General features: G+C 36.0%; 1 protein-coding gene across 15 annotated transcripts in view; it reads right to left on the reverse strand.

Annotated features, from left to right (window-relative positions):
• The window catches only part of CNTRL (centriolin), a 96,257-nt gene that overhangs the window by 50,472 nt on the left and 26,643 nt on the right, over positions 1 to 19,142 (reverse strand). For 5 of the 15 annotated variants that reach the window (XM_077968172.1, XM_077968173.1, XM_015116934.3 and 2 more), the window contains exons 9-14: positions 15,266 to 15,385; positions 14,131 to 14,353; positions 12,006 to 12,115; positions 8,803 to 8,997; positions 3,378 to 3,531; positions 1,132 to 1,352 (exon numbers count right to left, since the gene is read on the reverse strand). In XM_077968172.1, coding sequence (XP_077824298.1) covers positions 1,132 to 1,352; positions 3,378 to 3,531; positions 8,803 to 8,997; positions 12,006 to 12,115; positions 14,131 to 14,353; positions 15,266 to 15,385 — 1,023 coding nt within the window. Of the gene's footprint in view, positions 1 to 1,131; positions 1,353 to 3,377; positions 3,532 to 5,507; positions 5,714 to 8,802; positions 8,998 to 12,005; positions 12,116 to 14,130; positions 14,354 to 15,265; positions 15,386 to 17,323; positions 17,381 to 19,142 lie in introns of those variants that run through there. The other 10 variants (XM_077968175.1, XM_077968174.1, XM_077968179.1 and 7 more) reach the window with 5 other exon arrangements.

Raw genomic sequence — 19,142 nt, forward strand, 5'->3', positions numbered from 1 at the left:
TTTGGGAGGCCAAGGTGGGCAGATCACCTGAGGTCGGGAGTTTGAGACCAGCCTGATCAACATGGAGAAACCCTGTCTCTACTAAAAATACAAAATAGGCCGGGCATGGTGGTGAATGCCTGTAATCTCAGCTACTCGAGAGGCTGAGGCAGGAGAATCACCTGAACCCAGGAGGCAGAGGTTGCAGTAAGCCGAGATCTCGCCATTGCACTCCAGCCTGGGCAACAAGAGTGAAACTTCGTCTCAAAAACAAAAACAAAAAAGACATAAACATGAAGAAAGAAAGTGGCCAAATATGTACATTATGATACATTTTGTGTAAGTCTTAAAATCATGGAAAATACTATATATTGCTTACGGATGTTTACGTATATGATAAAAGAATAGAGGTGCAGGGAAATAATAACCATATTCAGAACTTTGTTACTTCTGGAAAGGAGTAGACAGAGGATTTCAAATATATCTATAATGTTTTATTTCTTAAGCTGAGTTGTGAGTACATGATGTTAAATATTATTTGTGATTTTTTAAATATGCCTGCGATATTTCATAATATTAAAATATATTAATTCAATTTCTGGAGCCAGCTCTACTGAGCAAGAAGTTTGGAAATCTCTGGTTCTCACATATGATAACATTTTCCAAACAACTAAAATAGCGCAAGGGAAATCTCCAAATGAATGGGCAACAAATCAGGTTCATAAGGGTATAATTTAAAACAGTATGTCCATCTTGTTAGCTATAAAATAATGTTAAAATTATCTAGTAACCACAAGAATAAGAAAAAACATTCTGTGCTCAATTTTGCAGCACAAATAAAATATGAACATTTAATACAGTATTTGTAATAGCTACCATTTCATATTCTTTAGAGTTATTTGCCAACAATACCTTTCAGGGATAGAAATGCAGCCTAAATAATCTTCCTTTTCTGAGCAAAGAAAAAATAACTCCAAATGTATCACAGCTAAACAAGAAAAAAAAAAGCCCAACTTTTAAAAGAAAAAAATCACCATATAGCCACTAATACTTTTTCCCACTTAAAAATGTACTGTTAACTCCTCCAACTAACTTAATTTGGACATTATCTACTTATGAAGCTAAGGAAAATAGGCAGGAAAAAAATCATACCTTCCTCATATTTTCTGCATCCATGGCAACTATTTCCAGTTGGTCTCTCTCCTGCTCGACTTCTGTCAATCTCTGCAACAACGTCTCTTTCTCATCCTGCAGCTTTCTGCACTCATTCTGGGCCTGAGTTGCCTGGCCTTTAATGGTCCCCAGGTATTCTTGCAACCCACTGATGACACCTTCTAAATCCTTCTTCAGGGCTTCGTTTGCTGCTATCTGGCCTAAGCAAGATGCAAAAAGGGTAATAATATATCTTTTTAAAGTACTGTAGCATTGTCTCATCAGCATTTTGTTATTAGCCAAGAGTGAAAATTCTAAGCTTTCAATTATTTCCTATCATTTTTCTTTTTCAAAACATAATGTTAAATTTTCTTCCTATTATAGATAGTACAGGACTATTAAGCAGGTATAAAATAAAAATAGTATATTTAGGGGCTATGCTTGTAAAATACCTGATTCATGCTGTAAAAAGTTTAATTTCGCCCAGGTGCAGTGGTTCAAGCCTGCAATCCCAGCACTCTGGGAGGCCGAGGCAGGAGGATCATGAGGTCAGGAGATTGAGACCATCCTGGCTAACTCAGTGAAACTCCATCTCTATTAAAAATACAAAAAAATTTAGCCGGGCATGGTGGCACGTGCCTGTAGTCCCTGCTACTCACGAGGCTGAGACAGGAGAATCACTTGAACCCAGGAGGCAGAGGCTGCAGTGAGCCGAGATCAGGCCACTGCACTCCAGCCTGGGTGACAGAGTGAGGCTCCATCTCAAAAAAAAAAAAAAAAAGTTTAATTTCCAAATAAAATAAAAAATATGTAGCAAAACTGTGAGTTCGTGCTGCTAAATACATATAACATAATCACTCAGTATATTATCATATTAATAGATAATTCTGAAAAAGTCCCAGAGAATGCCCCCATTAGCTTAGCTAGGGCCATAAATTTATCTTTGAACCAATCACCATGGCCAGAATGACCAGAGTGAGGGTGTCTTGAATGGCCAGTTCTTAATTATGGCACTCTCTCTGGGCTTTGATAGGGGAAGATGTTCAGTACCCATGTCCAAGTAACGTATCTAATATTATATAATGGTTCTTGTTCCCAATCTTTGCACTACCATTTTGTTGTGTCTTTTGGGTGTTTCCAGGCTCACAAAGATCTAGGAGATAATTTAGAACTTTAAAATTAAGTCAGAAAGAGCCTTGGGCAAGTCTGAGAAAGACCTAGGTAAGTGGAAACCAATAATAAAGATGAATCCAAGACTGGCAACATAAACGTGTAACCTAAAGACTTAAAACATACACACACTCCCCATGTACAGTACTGGATACACACTATGTGCCAGGAACTTTATGAACACTCTCTCTCTCTTCTTCTTTTTTTTTTTCCCTCAAAGTTTCACTCTGTCACCCAGGCTGGAGTGCAGTGGCACAATCACGGCTCACTGTAGCCTCAACCTCCCTGAGCTCAGGTGATCCTCCACCCTCAGCCTCCCAAGCAGATGGGGCCACAGGCACGTGTACTACTACACCTGGCTTTTTTTAATTAATTTATTTTTTTTTGTAGAGTTGGGGTTTCGCCATGTTGCCCATGCTGGTCTTGAACTCCTGGGCTCAAGTGATCTGCCCACCTCAGCCTCCCAAAGTGCTAGGATTACGGGCATGAGCCACCACTCCTGGCCTATGAATACTATCTAATTTAATTCTCCCAACAACTAATAATTGAGATAAAAACAACTTGTCCAAGGTGACACAGCTGATAGTAGCAAAACAAGGAGTAGGATCTTTTTACACTGAGCCCTATGTGTAAAAACCACTATGGCCTATTGTCTTCCTTTTCCACTATTATGGATATGTCACATTTTAAATCTGCATTGCAAAAGTAGATCCTAAAACTCTTTCTTCTTATAACCAGACACTGAATTCCCTGATGCCAATGGGTGCTTTGCTCCTGAATGGATTTTATGCCATAGACAATCACATGCCAGAGCTTATCATGAGCATGTATTGACTTCTGGCCTACTGACTGGAATGACCTGACTCACTAGGCATCAATGCCACAAAACAAAACAAAAACAAAACTCTTAAAATTGCATTAAATACTTTTGGGTATCCTGTAAATATTTCCCTATCAAATACTAGTACTAATAGGTGAACTGTATTTAGCTACTATCTGGATTAATGCTTGTCTTTATAATGTTCCTTTCACTAGTAATAAAACTGATTTACCCTAAATCACACTGAAATTCTTACCTTCAGTAAGTTGTTGTTCAAGGTCCTTAATCTCTTCCGTTTCCTTAGCAATTCTAGAAAGTATCTCATCCAAACGACTTTCAAGTTGTTTGTACTGCTTGTTCATAATGTCAAGCTGTTGTTCTTTACCCCTCTTTTGAGCCTTCATATGGGACTGAATTAAAAAACAAAAAAAAAAACCAAAACAAAACTCCAAGTTCCTTAAACTCCTTTAAAAAGAATAATCCTTAACAACATTTTTAAACGAAGAATAGAAAATAAATATAATAATTTGCACTATTTTGTGTCAGGCCCTGTATTGTTTTCACATGGGTAGTTTTCATTTAAACTTCAAGATAAGTTGATATGGAAATCATTTCTACTTTACAGGTGAGAAAACTGAGGATCAAAAAGGTTAAGTGGTTTTTCCAAGGGCACAGCTAGGTAGGTCAGTGTTATTTGCATTGCATTAAATTGTGTGTCTCTCTTTTTTTTCTTTCTTTTTTTTTTTTTGAGATGGAGTCTCACTCCGTTGCCCAGGCTGGAGCGCAGAGGCACAATCTCAGCTCACTGCAACCTCCACCTCCCGGGTTCAAGCAATTCTCCTGCCTCGGCCTCCCAAGAAGCTGGGACTACAGGTGGGGGCCACCACACTCGGGTTTTTGTTTGTTTGTTTTTGTTTTTTGTTGCTTTTTTTTTAGTAGAGACGGGGGTTTCACCATGTTGGCCAGGCTGATCTCGAACTCCTGACCTCAAGTGATCTGTCGGCCTTGGCCTCCCAAATCGCTGGGATAACAGGCATGAGCCACCGTGCCCAGCCTAAAATGTGTCTTTTAAAAAAGGTTTCCAAAGTTAGTTAGTTATGGCATATATCTATAAAAAGACTTAAAAACTACATCTCAAAATGTTAACAAGAATTATACCTGGGTGGAAGGATTACATGGGGATTTTTTTCCTTTTGTAATGAGTATTTTTATATTTAAAAAACTCTTATAGTAGATAAGTAATGCCTTTTTAATAAAAAAAATTAAGTGTACTTTTAAAAAAAGGTTTCTTAGAAGAAAATAGAGGCATGAAATAAAATACTTGAAATTCAAATTTACTTTCAATCTCTTATACAAAGAAACATTTGGTTTTTCAATAAACTGAGAGTTGACAGGGACCTCAAAGACCACTTAGCCCGGTAAGTCTCAAAATGGAGGGTCCTAAGGAGGTATACCTGTCTACCACTAGACTTCCCCATGGTGGAAAACAGAGCTTTCACATACCCACACACCCTCCCGCACCCTGAAGTCATGGCATTAGGGAACTGCTGTTAACTGAAAAGAGTGTATTGTATTTCTCAGGTGTGCTAGGGAAAGCAAATCAAGAGCCAATAATCTAGTCTAACCCTTGCTTTTAAACATGAGAAAACTGAATTTCAGATCCATCAAATGACTTGCACGTGAGGCAACTGTTCATATGAAGACAAAATAATTCCCCAGAGAACCTTTGCCCTCCCACTCACACCTTCATGACTCTTAAGTTGGTACCCACAGGATGAGAGGAATACAACAATAAATGAAGACAACGTTATTGAAAGAGGGAACTGTATCAGAAAAATGAACACCAATGATCTCAAGTCTAAGACCCATGTGATGATAAAATAATATTTCTCAATTTTATGTATTTGCTTACCCCAAATACAAGAAAAAACATCTTTTCATTTCTGATGAACAAAAGAATGGCAGCTTAATTGGAAGGTTTTAAATTTACTACCGGTAAAGCTTTATGGTATTTTGCAAACTCTTTTCCCTACACTCCCAAAATACCCATTTGAAATCTTTCTGAAAAGTTAACTACATATAACAGCTTACATTCTAAGTAAATTTCGGATTTTTATGGCTCAAGAAATAATTTCTTAAAAGACTACACTCATATCAATAAATCTTTAAAATTCACCATTAAAAATTCCAGCGAAACCTTTATACGCAGGATAAAAATCTGATTCAATATGCCAATGGTGTACATTAAATACAGGGGAACAAAAGTAGATTCTGCGATTTACATCACCGAGGAGCTCACAAAAGAGTTATTGTAAAAACAGGAACTTAATCTCTGACTCCTCCTCCTTTTAAGTCCTTTGCACACAGAGAGAAAAAATGATCATACCTTAAAATTTATCCTGTTAAAACTGAGCCGTTGAGAACAGAGAAACTGTGGGCGGAACACTTTCTAATGCTGTCTTCAAATTCATGTGCACTTCCCTCTCTGACAGCCACATTTTCGCAAGCGCCTCCGAGCCTCTGTAACTTCGCAGAGGCTCAAACCACATTCTTGTCCAAAAGTGAGCGGCGGCCCCGCCCATCCAATCACCAGCAGCCTCTGCGGGCAGGCCCCACCCTCCGCGAGTTAAATCATAACACAGGAAGCTCCCGGGGGCCAATCACGCCCAAACTTTGCAACAGATCACTACAGCTCGTTCCCTCTAGCGAACAGTTAACTTTTGCTTCCAATGGGGCATTTACCAATCAGAGAAACACAATACAAATCTTCATTATGTTTGCTCCAGTGATAATTTGTGCTTGTATGAATAATTTCATAACTACAATAGTCTGTGAATTTGAAACCTCGTTGAATGCTTATATTTGCTGAAAATCTGCCTAGGCTTAGTTCTGAGCTAATTTAAAAATAATCTATTTAGACCTTTAATCGCTTTGTGAGGAGAGGGTCATTGTGGTAGCATAAGCAAGGGCTCCACCTCTTTCTAAAACAATGACTTAGGGGCAAATCACTTAATATTTCTATATCACATTTTCATCTTCTTCAAATTGAAAGAAAAATGGCTAGATGTGAATAAAGTTCCTCACCAGAACATGTAAAATACAGCACAATGTACGACACATTGTGGGCACTTAATATGTTTGTTTTCTATGATTTCTCATCAAAGTTAAGCTTTTACTTTTAAATTCTATTGGCTATTCAGAAAGATAGTTCATCTAATTACATAAAAATTAATTACATAAAAGTCTACCTATATCTATAGAAAAATATGCAGGCATCCCACTCTTGATTATTTCTCTTCTGCTTAAAGGCTCACATTTTGTAGCCTAAAATGGGATGCCAAACACTAGCCAATATGAAACTTTGTGAATCAGAAAAAGATGTTCCCTCTGGATAAACTTAAAAGAGATGTCCTCTGATGCTGGGACTATGGCTGCAAACTTAAGAACTATTAGCAGTTTTAATAAAATTAAAAAGGAAATTCAAATCTGGTTTGTATGTTTCATCCCCACTGCACAGGTTGATTTTAGCTAACTTTAAAACTTGGATACTATTCCCATGTCTCATTTACCGCCTTTCTATATATAATTCTCTACAGAAATCCAGTGGGAACTGAACTCTCTGTCCGCCAGAAATATAACAGTCATTTGTTGAAAGCAAACACATAATCCAGCTACTAATTAGACTCATAGATCACAAAACTGGAAGGGGAAGCAAAGGAGTTTTGGGTAGGATTTATAAGCTGCTTCCTTCCTCCCTTCCATGATGCAAGCATTCATAAACACAGGGCTGGTTGGTCCCTGGGAATACAGATACCCGTAGGATACAGTTCATGTCTACATGGGTGAGATTGAACAAATACATTCAATAAAGTAAGATATTATTGACCACATTATACATTACTTAAAATACCCCATTTTCCCTTAAAATTATTTAAAATAATCAAGACTACTTTTGGTTTCAATGTTAATACTTTGGTTTCAATTTTTAGGCTTTTGTTAGAAAAGACCTTATATCTGTCATAAGGTTATCCTTTATCGAAATTAGCTGGCCCACAAAAAATATATATGATATTGTACTAAAATGCTTAAAGGAATAGTTAAATAACTTGTCAAGTACTAAAGCAATTACAATATCCTCACTATGTTAAATTCTATGATTTCTATTAATCCAGAGATCTTAGAGTTCTTAAAAAAAAAAAAAAACCTATTATTCAAGGTATACCAGGAAAATACATAGAAGATATTTTTCCTTGTATTTTAGGAGTATTAGCTAAAATATAAGCAATTAGTACAAAGAGTAGAGACAGAGACAAGGGCTTGGCCGTATCCAGCCACCTGACCATATCTAGTCATATCTCAGGAAGAAACATTCCAGAGAAATATTTCCTTTTTTAAGGACAAAACAAAACAATATGAAAAAACAAATACCTTCAGTGGAATATTTGCATAAAGGATTAAATAGAAGAGGTAGAAAAAGGACTCGGAACCCCCTTCAGCTTCTTCTGCTCTTAAGAAAGATGAAGGGCTGGACGTGGTGGCTCACGCCTGTAATCCCAGCACTTTGGGAGGCCAAGGCAGGCGGATCAGAAGGTCAGGAGTTCAAGACCAGCCTGACCAACATGGAGAAACCCCCTCTCTACTAAAAATACAAAAATTAGCTGGGCGTGGTGGCGCACGCCTATAATTCCAGCACTCTGGGAGGCTAAAGTGGGTGGATCACGAGGTCAGGAGATCGAGACCATCCTGGCCAACATGGTGAAACCTTGTCTCTACTAAAAATACAAAAATTAGCCAGGCATGGTGGTTGGTGCCTGTAGTCCCAGCTACTTGGGAGGCTAAGGCAGAAGAATCACTTGAACCTGGGAGGCGGAGGTTGCAGTGAGCCAAGATTGTGCCATTGCACTCCAGCCTGACAACAGAGCAAAAAGAAAAAGAAGGAGAAAAAAAAAAAAAAAGAAAGAAAGATGAAAAAAAGGAAAGGAGGGAGAAAGCAAATCTCTCTTGCTCAGCAATGCAATGAAATTCAACCACTTAAAAATAAATAATTATGCCATGTGGCCATCATTTACTGAAAGCCACCTTCTCTTCAAGCCCTAGGTTGTTTTGTTTTAAACATACACATTCCATATATATGTGTGTGTGTGTATATATACACATATATTTATATATAACACACATACATACATTATATATACACACATATATGTACAGTTTTCCTTCGGTATCCATGGGGGATTGGTCCCAGGATTCCCTGCAGATACCAAGATCCACTGATGCTCAAGTTCCCTTCTATAAAATGGCATAATATTTGTATTTAACCTATGGACATCCTCTTATATATTAAAATCATCTCCAGATTACTTATAATACCTAATACAGTATAAATGCTATGTGACTAGTTGTTATACTGTCTTGTTTACAGAATAATGACAAGGGAAAAAAAGTCTGCACATGTTCAGTACAGATAAAACCATCCTTTTTTTCCTAATATATGTGATCTGCAGTTGGTTAAATCCACAGATGCAGAACCCATGGATATGGAGGGCTGACTGTATATGTATATCACTTAAATTTGTACATGAAACTAAAACAGACTTTCAGAAAGGACTCTGGACTCTGATGCTAACAATGATGAGACATGTAATATGTAGGGAGAACAAAAAATTTCTTAATTTACTCACATGTTTTGGGTCTTTGGAATCCAGGCTATCTATGGCTATTTGCAGGTCCTTAATCTCCTTCTGCTTTTCGGCAATTTCCTGCTTTTGCTTTTCCATCTGCAGTTCTAGATCCAGAGCTTCCTGGCGTAATTTATTTACAAGTTGTAGTCTACCACTCAACTGCTTGTAAAGAAGGTCCTTCCCTGCTTCTGAAATCTAATCTCCCCAAACCCCAATATATAATTAACAGAGAAGAACAACATTGATTTATTAAGACAATGTCTTTAATAAGTATTCTATGTTCTATCAGTTTTTTAAAAATAAAAGTAAAATGTGGGAGTTATCTAAGCACTCCATGCATATTTTATACTTTTATGCTTATTATATGTAGAAAATCATACTTTAAATAAAGTTTATGAAAACTATTAATAGCAAGCACACATAAGTTGTCATTCTATAATAGTATAGGCAACTTGTAAATTATTAATAATAAACATAGTATTAATAATAGCTGGCTTCATATAGCACTTACTATGGGCCATGCACTGTTCTTTTTTTTTTTTTTTTTTTTTTTTTTTTCTGAGACGGAGTCTTGCTCTGTCGCCCAGACTGGAGTGCAGTGGCGCGATCTCGGCTCACTGCAAGCTCCGCCTCCCGGGTTCACGCCATTCTCCTGCCTCAGCCTCCGAATGCACTGTTCTAAACTCTTTATATCCTTTAATCTAATCCTCAAAACATAAAAGGTAAAAAGTATAATTATCCCAATTTTATAGATAAGGAAACTGAATCATGGAAAATTTAAATATCTCGCCCAAGGTCATACTAGGAGTTTGTGGAAGCAAGACTTTGTGTGACTCTAGACAATTTCACTGACTACTACACTACAGTTTCCTAATTAGTTTTAATGTGAAGACAATCAACCAATAAATTGAATACTGATATAGAAGTAATAATACTCTATCTCTTATTTCTAACAGTTTTTAGCATAGATTTAAACAAAGGTAAAAATTTCTCAAGAGTCTGTATAGAAGTGTAAAAAAGATGAAGATAAAAGACTGAAAAGAAATAAAATAATGATGATTACTATGTAATTCCCCATAACTGCAATACCTTTATAATCAGGAAAAAATTTTAGAATTCCATGTTCACTGGACAATCATCTCACACTCAATAATTTCAAAATACAGCAAACTCTCATTAAATTGACATTTTTATTTTACTTAATTAGAACCCAGCTGAAGCTTACCTTTGTTAGCATGTCAAGTAAGTGAACAGTATAAACAAAAACTTAGGCTATTAACTTTCTTATTAACTATTTATTAACTATTATTAACTATTAATATTAACTCACTTAAATAACTCTATTTTCTAAGCATATTTTGGAAGTATCCATTTCTTTTAAAATTATGTACATTATTTACATCTATCTATGTAAAGCTTTGGCCAGTGCTATTATAAAATATTCTTTTTAAATTATTAAAACCATCTTGATAGCTCCCTCTACCTCATTTCCTACTTTCAACCCATCATTAAGTCCTGTCAGTTCTACTGTCCAATGTTTCCTGGAATCAGTTGGCTTTGTCTCCACATCCACCAGCACCTTCCTGGTTGGTGCTAGTATCATCTCTTGCCTGTACTGAACAACAGCCTCCTGAGAGACACAGATGCACACAACCCCATTCCTTCCATCTCACTCAGTCCATTTCACTCTTCATGAAGTAAGGCAAAGTGACAAACAGGATCAGCCACTCAACTATCTAAAGCCCTTCAAAGATTTCCTATTGCATGCAAAATAAAATTCAAACTTCTTAAAATGGCTTATGAACAATTTGGGAGGCCGAGACAGGCAGATCACTTGAGCCTAGGAATTCAAGACCAGCCTGGGCAACATGGTGAGACCCCACCTCTACAAAAAAAAATACAAAAAATTAGCCAGGAGTGGTGGCACATGCCTGTAGTCCCAGCTATTCCAGAGGCTAAGGTGGGAGAACCACCTGAGCCCAGGAAGTCAAGGCCCTGTCTCAAAAATAAAAATAAAAATAAAAATAAAAATAAAATTGCCTATGAAGCCTGGCATGATCTTTAAACTCATGACTCTTTAACTTCATCTTCCTCTACACTCTCCCTTATTCTGCAGAGAAATTTTTTAGTCTGAAGGCCTTTGTACACACTGTCACCTCTGCATGGAATACTTTCTGCCAGCTCTGCCTCACTGACTCCTTCTCATCCTTTGTATATTAGCCTGTCACCTCCTCAGAGAGGCCTTTGTGAATCCCCACAATCTAAAGTGTATCTTTTTTAACATCTCCCCTAGTTTTCTATTTTTTTCTTACAACACTGATGCTGTTTAACTTTTTTCCTTTTTTTTAAACAAATATTTTTTTCCTTTTTGTTTATTTATTGTCTTATTTCCCCCACAAGTCTGTCCATGAGAGGGACACGTCTATTTTGTTCATTACTCAGCGCCCAGCCCAGTGACTGACATATAGTAAGGTATAAACTTGAGTCAATTTCTAGTTAGTATAAAATCTGAAAGTAACAATACAGTGTATCTTTTAAAAGAATCTACAATTTGGACTTCACATTGTTGTTCTACCTACTGTGATATGAATGTAGTTACCATCATAATTTTTAAATACTGATTTTTAAAAGTTATAAATAACTAAAACCTTTTTACCCACTTAAAAACTAAAATGTCACGCTACTTCCTTTTTTTGAATTTTCCCCTATGCAATTACATCATGGATTTGAGCTGCTTACTTGCTTACTTTACAACACACTTTGGTAATTTTTGAGAATATGTTACTTCAATCTTTTTGTATACTACATATCTCTCTCTTTTTTTTTTTTTGGCTTGTGTTTGATGACAATGTTCATGTAATAGCAGAGATATCTCCTGGTTCTTAATCTAAGTCCCAGGATCTTAAAGGTGGAGAGTGCTTAATTAAATTAGAAGAGATACATCAGGAAGCAACTTCTCAAGACTACACCTTTTTACATAAAATTAAGTAATTTATTTATTAATAAATTGCTAATTGGATGTCATCATAAATGGAAGAAAATTACAACTGGCAAATTCTAGAACCATATTTGACTGTGGAATTTATTATCCCATAATTAATTAGGCAGCTAACTGCTTTTTAAATTGTTTTATATGGTTATGAAGGGAAAAACACGTTTCATTTTTCATTTCCTCTTAGCATTGCTGCTTCGCTTTTACATACCTTTTTTAGTTGTACAGCTTCTTCCAGTTGTTTAAATTCTTCAGTAGCTCTCAAAATTTGTTGTTCTGCCTTTTCTATTTCGTCATGCAGTTCTGATAGTCGAGTTTGTGCTGCAAATTTAAAAACCATGCTCACATAATATGAAACAAGAAAAATATTGAATTCTGAAATTTCTACCAGATATTCCTTCTTTGTAATATCCTTCTCCCCTCTCTATTAAACTGTCATTATACATCACAAAAAAAATTTTAAACTAATTACTTATGATTGGCTTTTGTCTATTAATTAATCTCTAAAATAAACTATTTCATGATATGGTATAGAACTCGAATTGTTTTGTTTCATTCTGTTTTGAGATGGAGTCTCGCTCTGTTGCCCAGGCTGGAGTGCAGTGGCACGATCTCGGCTCACTGCAAGCTCCGCCTCCCGGGGTTCACGCCATTCTCCCGCCTCAGCCTCCTGAGTAGCTGGGACTACAGGTGCCTGCCACCATGCCTGGTAAATTTTTTTTTTTTTTTTTTTTTTTTTTTTTTTTGCATTTTTAGTAGAGACAGGGTTTCACCGTGTTAGCCAGGATGGTCTCGATCTCCTGACCTCATGATCCGCCCGCCTCAGCCTCCCAAAGTGCTGAGATTACAGGCGTGAGCCACTGCGCCCAGCCGGTATAGAACTACAATCGATCCTTTTATTTGTTAAATTCTTAACATGAAAGGGGCTATTCCCAACACCAGTAAACCCTTTTTACTAGAGAATAAGACTTTTATTGGGAAATATGCGCTTTACATGTCACTAAGTTATAATTAGGTTCAGGGTATTAAAAATAACCCATAAAACCTTGTGTTAGAGGGAAATGCTTTACGATGGAATTCAATATCAAGAAATTCACTACTGAGCTCTCTCTCCCAGCTGTAGATGATCTCAAATCAATTATTTTCCACCTCAAATTTAAGATTTCTCTCTCCCTCTCCCCTATAAAACTGAGTCAGCCCCTTTAAAGCTAGTCTGCACAAAAATCTGATTTATTTTTGCTTTCCCCCAGAGACTTGCATATAGTATAGGTAGACATGAATAACTCAGTTTCTTCTCTTCCTTCACCAAGTCGACTTCTATTTGCCTTCCATGTCTTCCATTTAGCTACCACTCAAGGAAAGATAAGCTGCTGGTCTGATTGAGAGCACCACAGTGGGCCATAATGCTAGGGGGATGCACAAATCCCGGGAAGGGTTCTCTTTCTTCCATATCCACGCAGCTGAGTGGGTAAGTAGATTCAAAGTCTGTCATTGGCAGGGTCTCTAAAGTGCCCCCGTCTTGACTTCTTCCTTTACGTGACTTGCCAGAAGGTATTAAGATCCCTTGAATTAGATTGTGGGGCGTGGGGCATGTCAGGAAAAGTCAGAGGCTACCCTTAGACCCAGGCCTGAGGAGAATGCTCTGTTCCAGCTTATACAAAGCATTGCTTTAGGTTTTTGCTACATGCATAGTAATCAATCAAGTGGTTCTTTACTTGCTTCAGTTATTACTAATTGTGACTTTGAATATATAGTTCCAGTGCTTATTTGAAAGAGGGGATTTACTCATTCTTGAATCCCCTGGACATGTTGCCACCAAATTACTGCCAAAAACTCTATTAACCATAACAGGAATCATTACAAAATAAATGCTCGATATATCTGCTTGATAATCACTACTTTTGTTTTAGACTTTTCATGGAAACAACACCATCAACATGTTCAATTAAAGGAGTTACAGGGCCAGGCGCGGTGGCTCATGCCTGTAATCCCAGCACTTTGGGAGGCCAAGGCGGGTGGATCACAAGGTCAGGAGATTGAGACCATCCTAGTTAACACAGTGAAACCCTGTCTCTACTAAAAAAATACAAAAAAATTAGCTGGGCGTGGTGGCAGGTGCCTATAGTTCAAGCTACTCAGGAGGCTGAGAATGGCGTAAACCCGGTAGGAGGAGCTTGCAGTGAGCTGACATTGCACCACTGCACTGCACTCCAGCCTGTGCGACAGAGCGAGACTTCATCTCAAAAAAAAAAAAAAAAAGTTATAAAACAAAATTGGCCTACATATTCAATGTTTTTATATTTTTTAGAAGAATTTTAAAAATAACTTTTTTTAACCTGCACTTATTTTTTTTTCTTTGTCTTCCAGTTGCCTGTCCAGCGGTGCGTGGCCTCTCAAGTTCACGTGATCATTTCTAAGTTGTTCATCTGGCTCCATCTTCTTGATCTGTATTGCCTGAGCATTATCAATAATATAACTCTCTGTGGCAAACATATTTCTCTTGTATCTGGATTTGCCAATGTAAGGGCTTTCATCTGGGGCTTTATCAATTTCAGCATACTAAAAGCAAAATAATAGACTTATGGTTTAATAAGTGACCTCCAAGCAGTCAAACGACATTATTCATTTTATTAGTGGCAAACATATCACAGAATTGCTCAAGTTATATAAATCCTACATGCCTAGAAGCTGAAAGATATATGTTATTCTTTTATCTTCTTCTTAATATACCAAAAAGGAAATTAGAACTAAAAATGGTCTCAAAAGAATTCTTCCTCCTACCACTGAAGAGTGAAAGTTTGGACTGATTGATTAAAGAAACTGCCTACAGTTATGTGATTTTTAGCACTGCTTGATCTCTCAAATTGGAAATATGGGTGTTTTATTTTGGTTTCTTGGCTCATATAAGTAAAATCTCAGTCTTTTTTTTTTTTTTTTCAGATACATGGTATGCAGCCATCAGTACAATACATTTTAATAACTGAAGTTTTAAAAATGAAATATATGATATTGGTTGGAATCACTGGGTCTTAGAAGTTTGGCATTTCCTCACTTGCAGTGACATTATGGCATTTGTACCAGTCATGACTGACTAATATTGAACCCAGTGATTACTGAACACACCATGTAAGGAGATGACTATTCCATGGTACTGAAGCACTTATCCCAGACGTCTGGATTTAAGGGAACTGATCAACCCATACACCTGGGAAAGATAGCTGAGAGTTAGACGACTGCTTTTGGTAATGGATATGGCTATGAGCAAAGATTTTTTACCTCTTTAGGATACTGTTCTAACTCCCTGAGCCAAATAATTCATAGATTCAACCAAAATACAGTTTACTCTTCTCATAACAAGAAAGTGGAATGATATCTGATAAAATCCCTTACATGTCCTCACCACCTGCCCTCCCCCATTCCATCCCATGTGGGCTTTTAACTTTGGGTTACTAAAAAATTAAAATAACTCACCTCTGATGGATAATAATTTAGTGGCTCAAATTTAGCATCAATTTTATAAAAGGCCAATTCCTGTTCCAGCTCATATTGCTTCTGACATGCTCGTGTTAGTTCTATGGTCTTCTGTTTTAGCTATTGGCCAAATTTGATATGAGACAACATATAGGATCAGTAAGTTAGTATAAAGATGTGACGATATGGTTAAGTTCTCATCATAAGTAATAATTATATAGGTTTAAAAACTCCACAGTAAGCTGCACAACACTCAGAACATTTTATCTTACTTCTAAATTATAAAAAATGAAACACAAAATTATCATTCCATAAGAGATCAAGTAAAAGACCTTTGAAGTTTATAAGCTGTTTCAGGATATAATGAATAATGATTTTTAAAATCTCTTACGTTTGTTAAACATGAAAATATTTTTGTATCAATTATTTTTGTGTAACTGGACTAATAAATACCTACTTCCTGATTTTCCAATAATTAGCACTAAAGAAATTAATTTCTTTAACTGACTTTCCAACTTTAACAATAGTTTCAAATTATAAGGGAAAATGATAACTGACACTAACTGCAGAGAAATAAAGAGGAATCAGAAAGATGAAAATAAGAGCTTGGTTTGAATTGTCATACTGTTGTTGCTATAGTATTTGTGGCTAATGGCATCGCAGTTTTAAGTGTTCAGAACATTATTCTTTGTAATAAAGAATAAGGGATGTAATAAAGAATAAGGGATCCAAATATATAATATTCAATTTTAATAAAGTAATTCTACTATAACTTTTTATTCTTAGAAATTTTTGGAGCTTGCAGAAGACAAATGATCCAATCTAATTCTCTGAATTTATAAATACAGAAATTAAGTTTCAGATTGGTGAACTGACTTGTCAAAAGTTACATATTAGATTAGTGTCAGAAACTAAATATTTTATTAACTAACTACTAGTATTAGCTCCTTTCTACTAAACCAAACTTTGAGTTTTTTCACAGATCCACTAAGTGATTTTTGTCTTTTTTTGGCCAGTGTCTGATGGTAGATATCAAAGAAAAAACATGCAGAAAAATTTCATTAATATAAAAATGCAAGCTGAAGAGAATAAAACATAAACAAACACAAACATTTTACACGGCCCAAGAAATCAAAGTCGTGCATGATTTAGCTCACAGTCACCTCCTGATTATCCATCAAAATGGAACTAACAGCCTAGATAACGGGTAACATTTGGCCAAATACTCAATGTGTGCCAGACATTGTGCTAAGCATTTTACGTGTGTTATTGCACTGAATCTTTACAACCACCCAATAAGATGATAAAAGCTGCACAGCAAAGTTAAATAACTTGCCCAGTTTCACAGCTGGTAGTGGAAGAGGCAGAATTCAATTCCAAGTCTCCTGATTTCAAATCCAACACTGCCTATTGCTCCACGCTGCCTTCAATGTACTGCTGCAGGGTGTCCAGCACATTACCCACATTGATATTTTCACTGAATGCTCATAACTCTCCAAGTCTCAAGAAAGCAACTCACAATCAACACTGTCAACTAATCTTGGGTTCTCTCCTCAAAACTCATTGGCAATAGTGGCAAACAAAAGGCAAATGTGACTGGAATCATAGAGAATACAACTGGTCTCTGCAGGCAAATAATAATAAATAGGCTGTGCATTTCAAAGTCTTTTGTGTCTTTTGTGCATTTTGTGTCTTTTATAAGCCCTAGGCTTAGCATATAGTAAGCACTCAATAAATGTCTGTTGAATAAATGCATGAATAAAAGCAAAATAGAAGTCAAATGAACTGGAAAGTAGGCTAGTCGCAGTATTAGCTGTGGATAATCAAGAGTTGACTGCAGGTAACATATTTACCAATCAGAAAAATAATTCTTTCCCCCACATTCAAGTTTGCTCTCCTATATAAACATCCATTTAAAAAAAAATTCATACACACACAACCACATTTCCCAAGAAGACAAGCCAGTTTCAAAACTTAAAATGTAAGCAAGCATATTAATGCAAGTTATCATGCAAACCCTGAAAAACATAGTATGCAGTTCAGGCCTGGAAGAACTACCTTTAAGGAAGAATAAAGAATCAGCAGAAAAGGGCCTGCAAGAAACCAAGACAAGGGCTAAAGAAGCAAACAGATACTGTCACCTGGAGAATTAAACTGTAATAATACAAGTTTCTCTTTACTGAAAACTTACCATGGGAAGACATTGGCATTATTCTTACATGGACATATTTTATTGCCATTCTGAGTTACAGATTTACTACCTTCCGTTACTTAGCTTGATTCATTTCAAATTGTTTTCATACTCATTACCTTATTAAATCCTCACAATTCTGTGAGGCTAGCAGGACAGGTAAATAACCCTCATTTTAAATATAACTAAACTGAAGCACAGGAATTAAATAATTTGCAAAAAGACAAAGAGTAAATTTGGTTAATATTTATTGGTGGCAGGACAGGACTACTACGGTTTAAATGGCCACCAGAAGACTTATTTCAATGCTACTTTTCTTTTAGACATTAATCGGCCTAATGCATAAGCAATTACTTTTTTAAACTGGAAAACTTCACATAATTGCAGATGATATTATCATTAGATATTCTGCAAAAGATAATAAAAATGTTTTCAAATGTAAGCTCTTAGAATAAGACCCAGAATTATTTTAGGCATCTAATAGTCCTTGGGACTAACAGAATAGGCAGAACCAATATGAACTGGTAATTTAAAGAAGAAATACGAAATAGCCAATAAATATATATGCAATACTCAATGCTCCAACAACTATAAAAATTCAAAATTAAAACAAGATTCCATTTTTTTCTACCATATGTACAAATTCAAAATAATAATATCCACTTGGAAATTGGATACTTTCTTCCCTGCTGTGGAAATGTAAATTGGTTAGAAGTTTTTGAAGTGTGCATTAACATTTATCAAAATTTTAAATGCAAATTACATGGTAATTCCACTTCTAGTGGTTTATGCTAAAGAAATACTAGTATGAATGCATAAGGTATATATAGACACACACACACACAGATTTTCTCTGTAGTACTGTCTCTAATAGCAAAAAATGTGAAAGCAACCTAAATATCCATCAGTAGGAATAGGCTAACTAAATTATGAAGAATACATTTAATGGAACACAACACAGACTTTAAAAAGAGTGAGAAAGCTTTATATATGCAGGTACATATATTTTTTAACTTGGAGAGCTGTCCATGTATGCTGTTTTGTGAAAGTTAAGATGCTGAATAATAATATACAGTCGACTTTCCATATCTGTGAGTTCTGCATCTGTGTATTCAACCAACCACAAATTAAAAATATTTTTTAAAAGGATAGTAGCATCTGTATTGAACATGCATAGATATTTTTTCTTATTATTTCCTAAACAATATATTTATATAGCATTTACAATGTCTTAGGTATTATAAGTAATCTAGCAATGATTTTAAAGTATACTAGAGGATGTATGAAGGTTACTTGCAAATACTACACCATTTTACATAAAGGACTTGAGCATCCGTGGATTCTGGTATCCATGGGGGTGTCCTGGAACCAATCTCCCACAGATACAGAGGAATGACTGTATACAGTAACATTCCTTTTTTTTAATTACAAAAATATTCAAAGGTATAATATGCATAATTATATATACATTATGTAATTACATGTATACTGTATAAGCAGCATGGAAAACAAAATATTAATATCTGGGGAATGGGGTAGGGAAGAGTGGACTTTCATTTCTGCTAAATACAGTTATGTTGTCTAAATTTGTTACAATGAACATACGTTAATTTTGTATATAAATGTGTTTTTACTTTATTTTTATTTTTGTAGAGACAGGGTCTCATTATGTTGCCCAGGCTGATG

Source organism: Macaca mulatta, chromosome 15 (assembly GCF_049350105.2).
Source record: "Macaca mulatta isolate MMU2019108-1 chromosome 15, T2T-MMU8v2.0, whole genome shotgun sequence".
Taxonomy (NCBI): Eukaryota; Metazoa; Chordata; class Mammalia; order Primates; family Cercopithecidae; genus Macaca; species Macaca mulatta.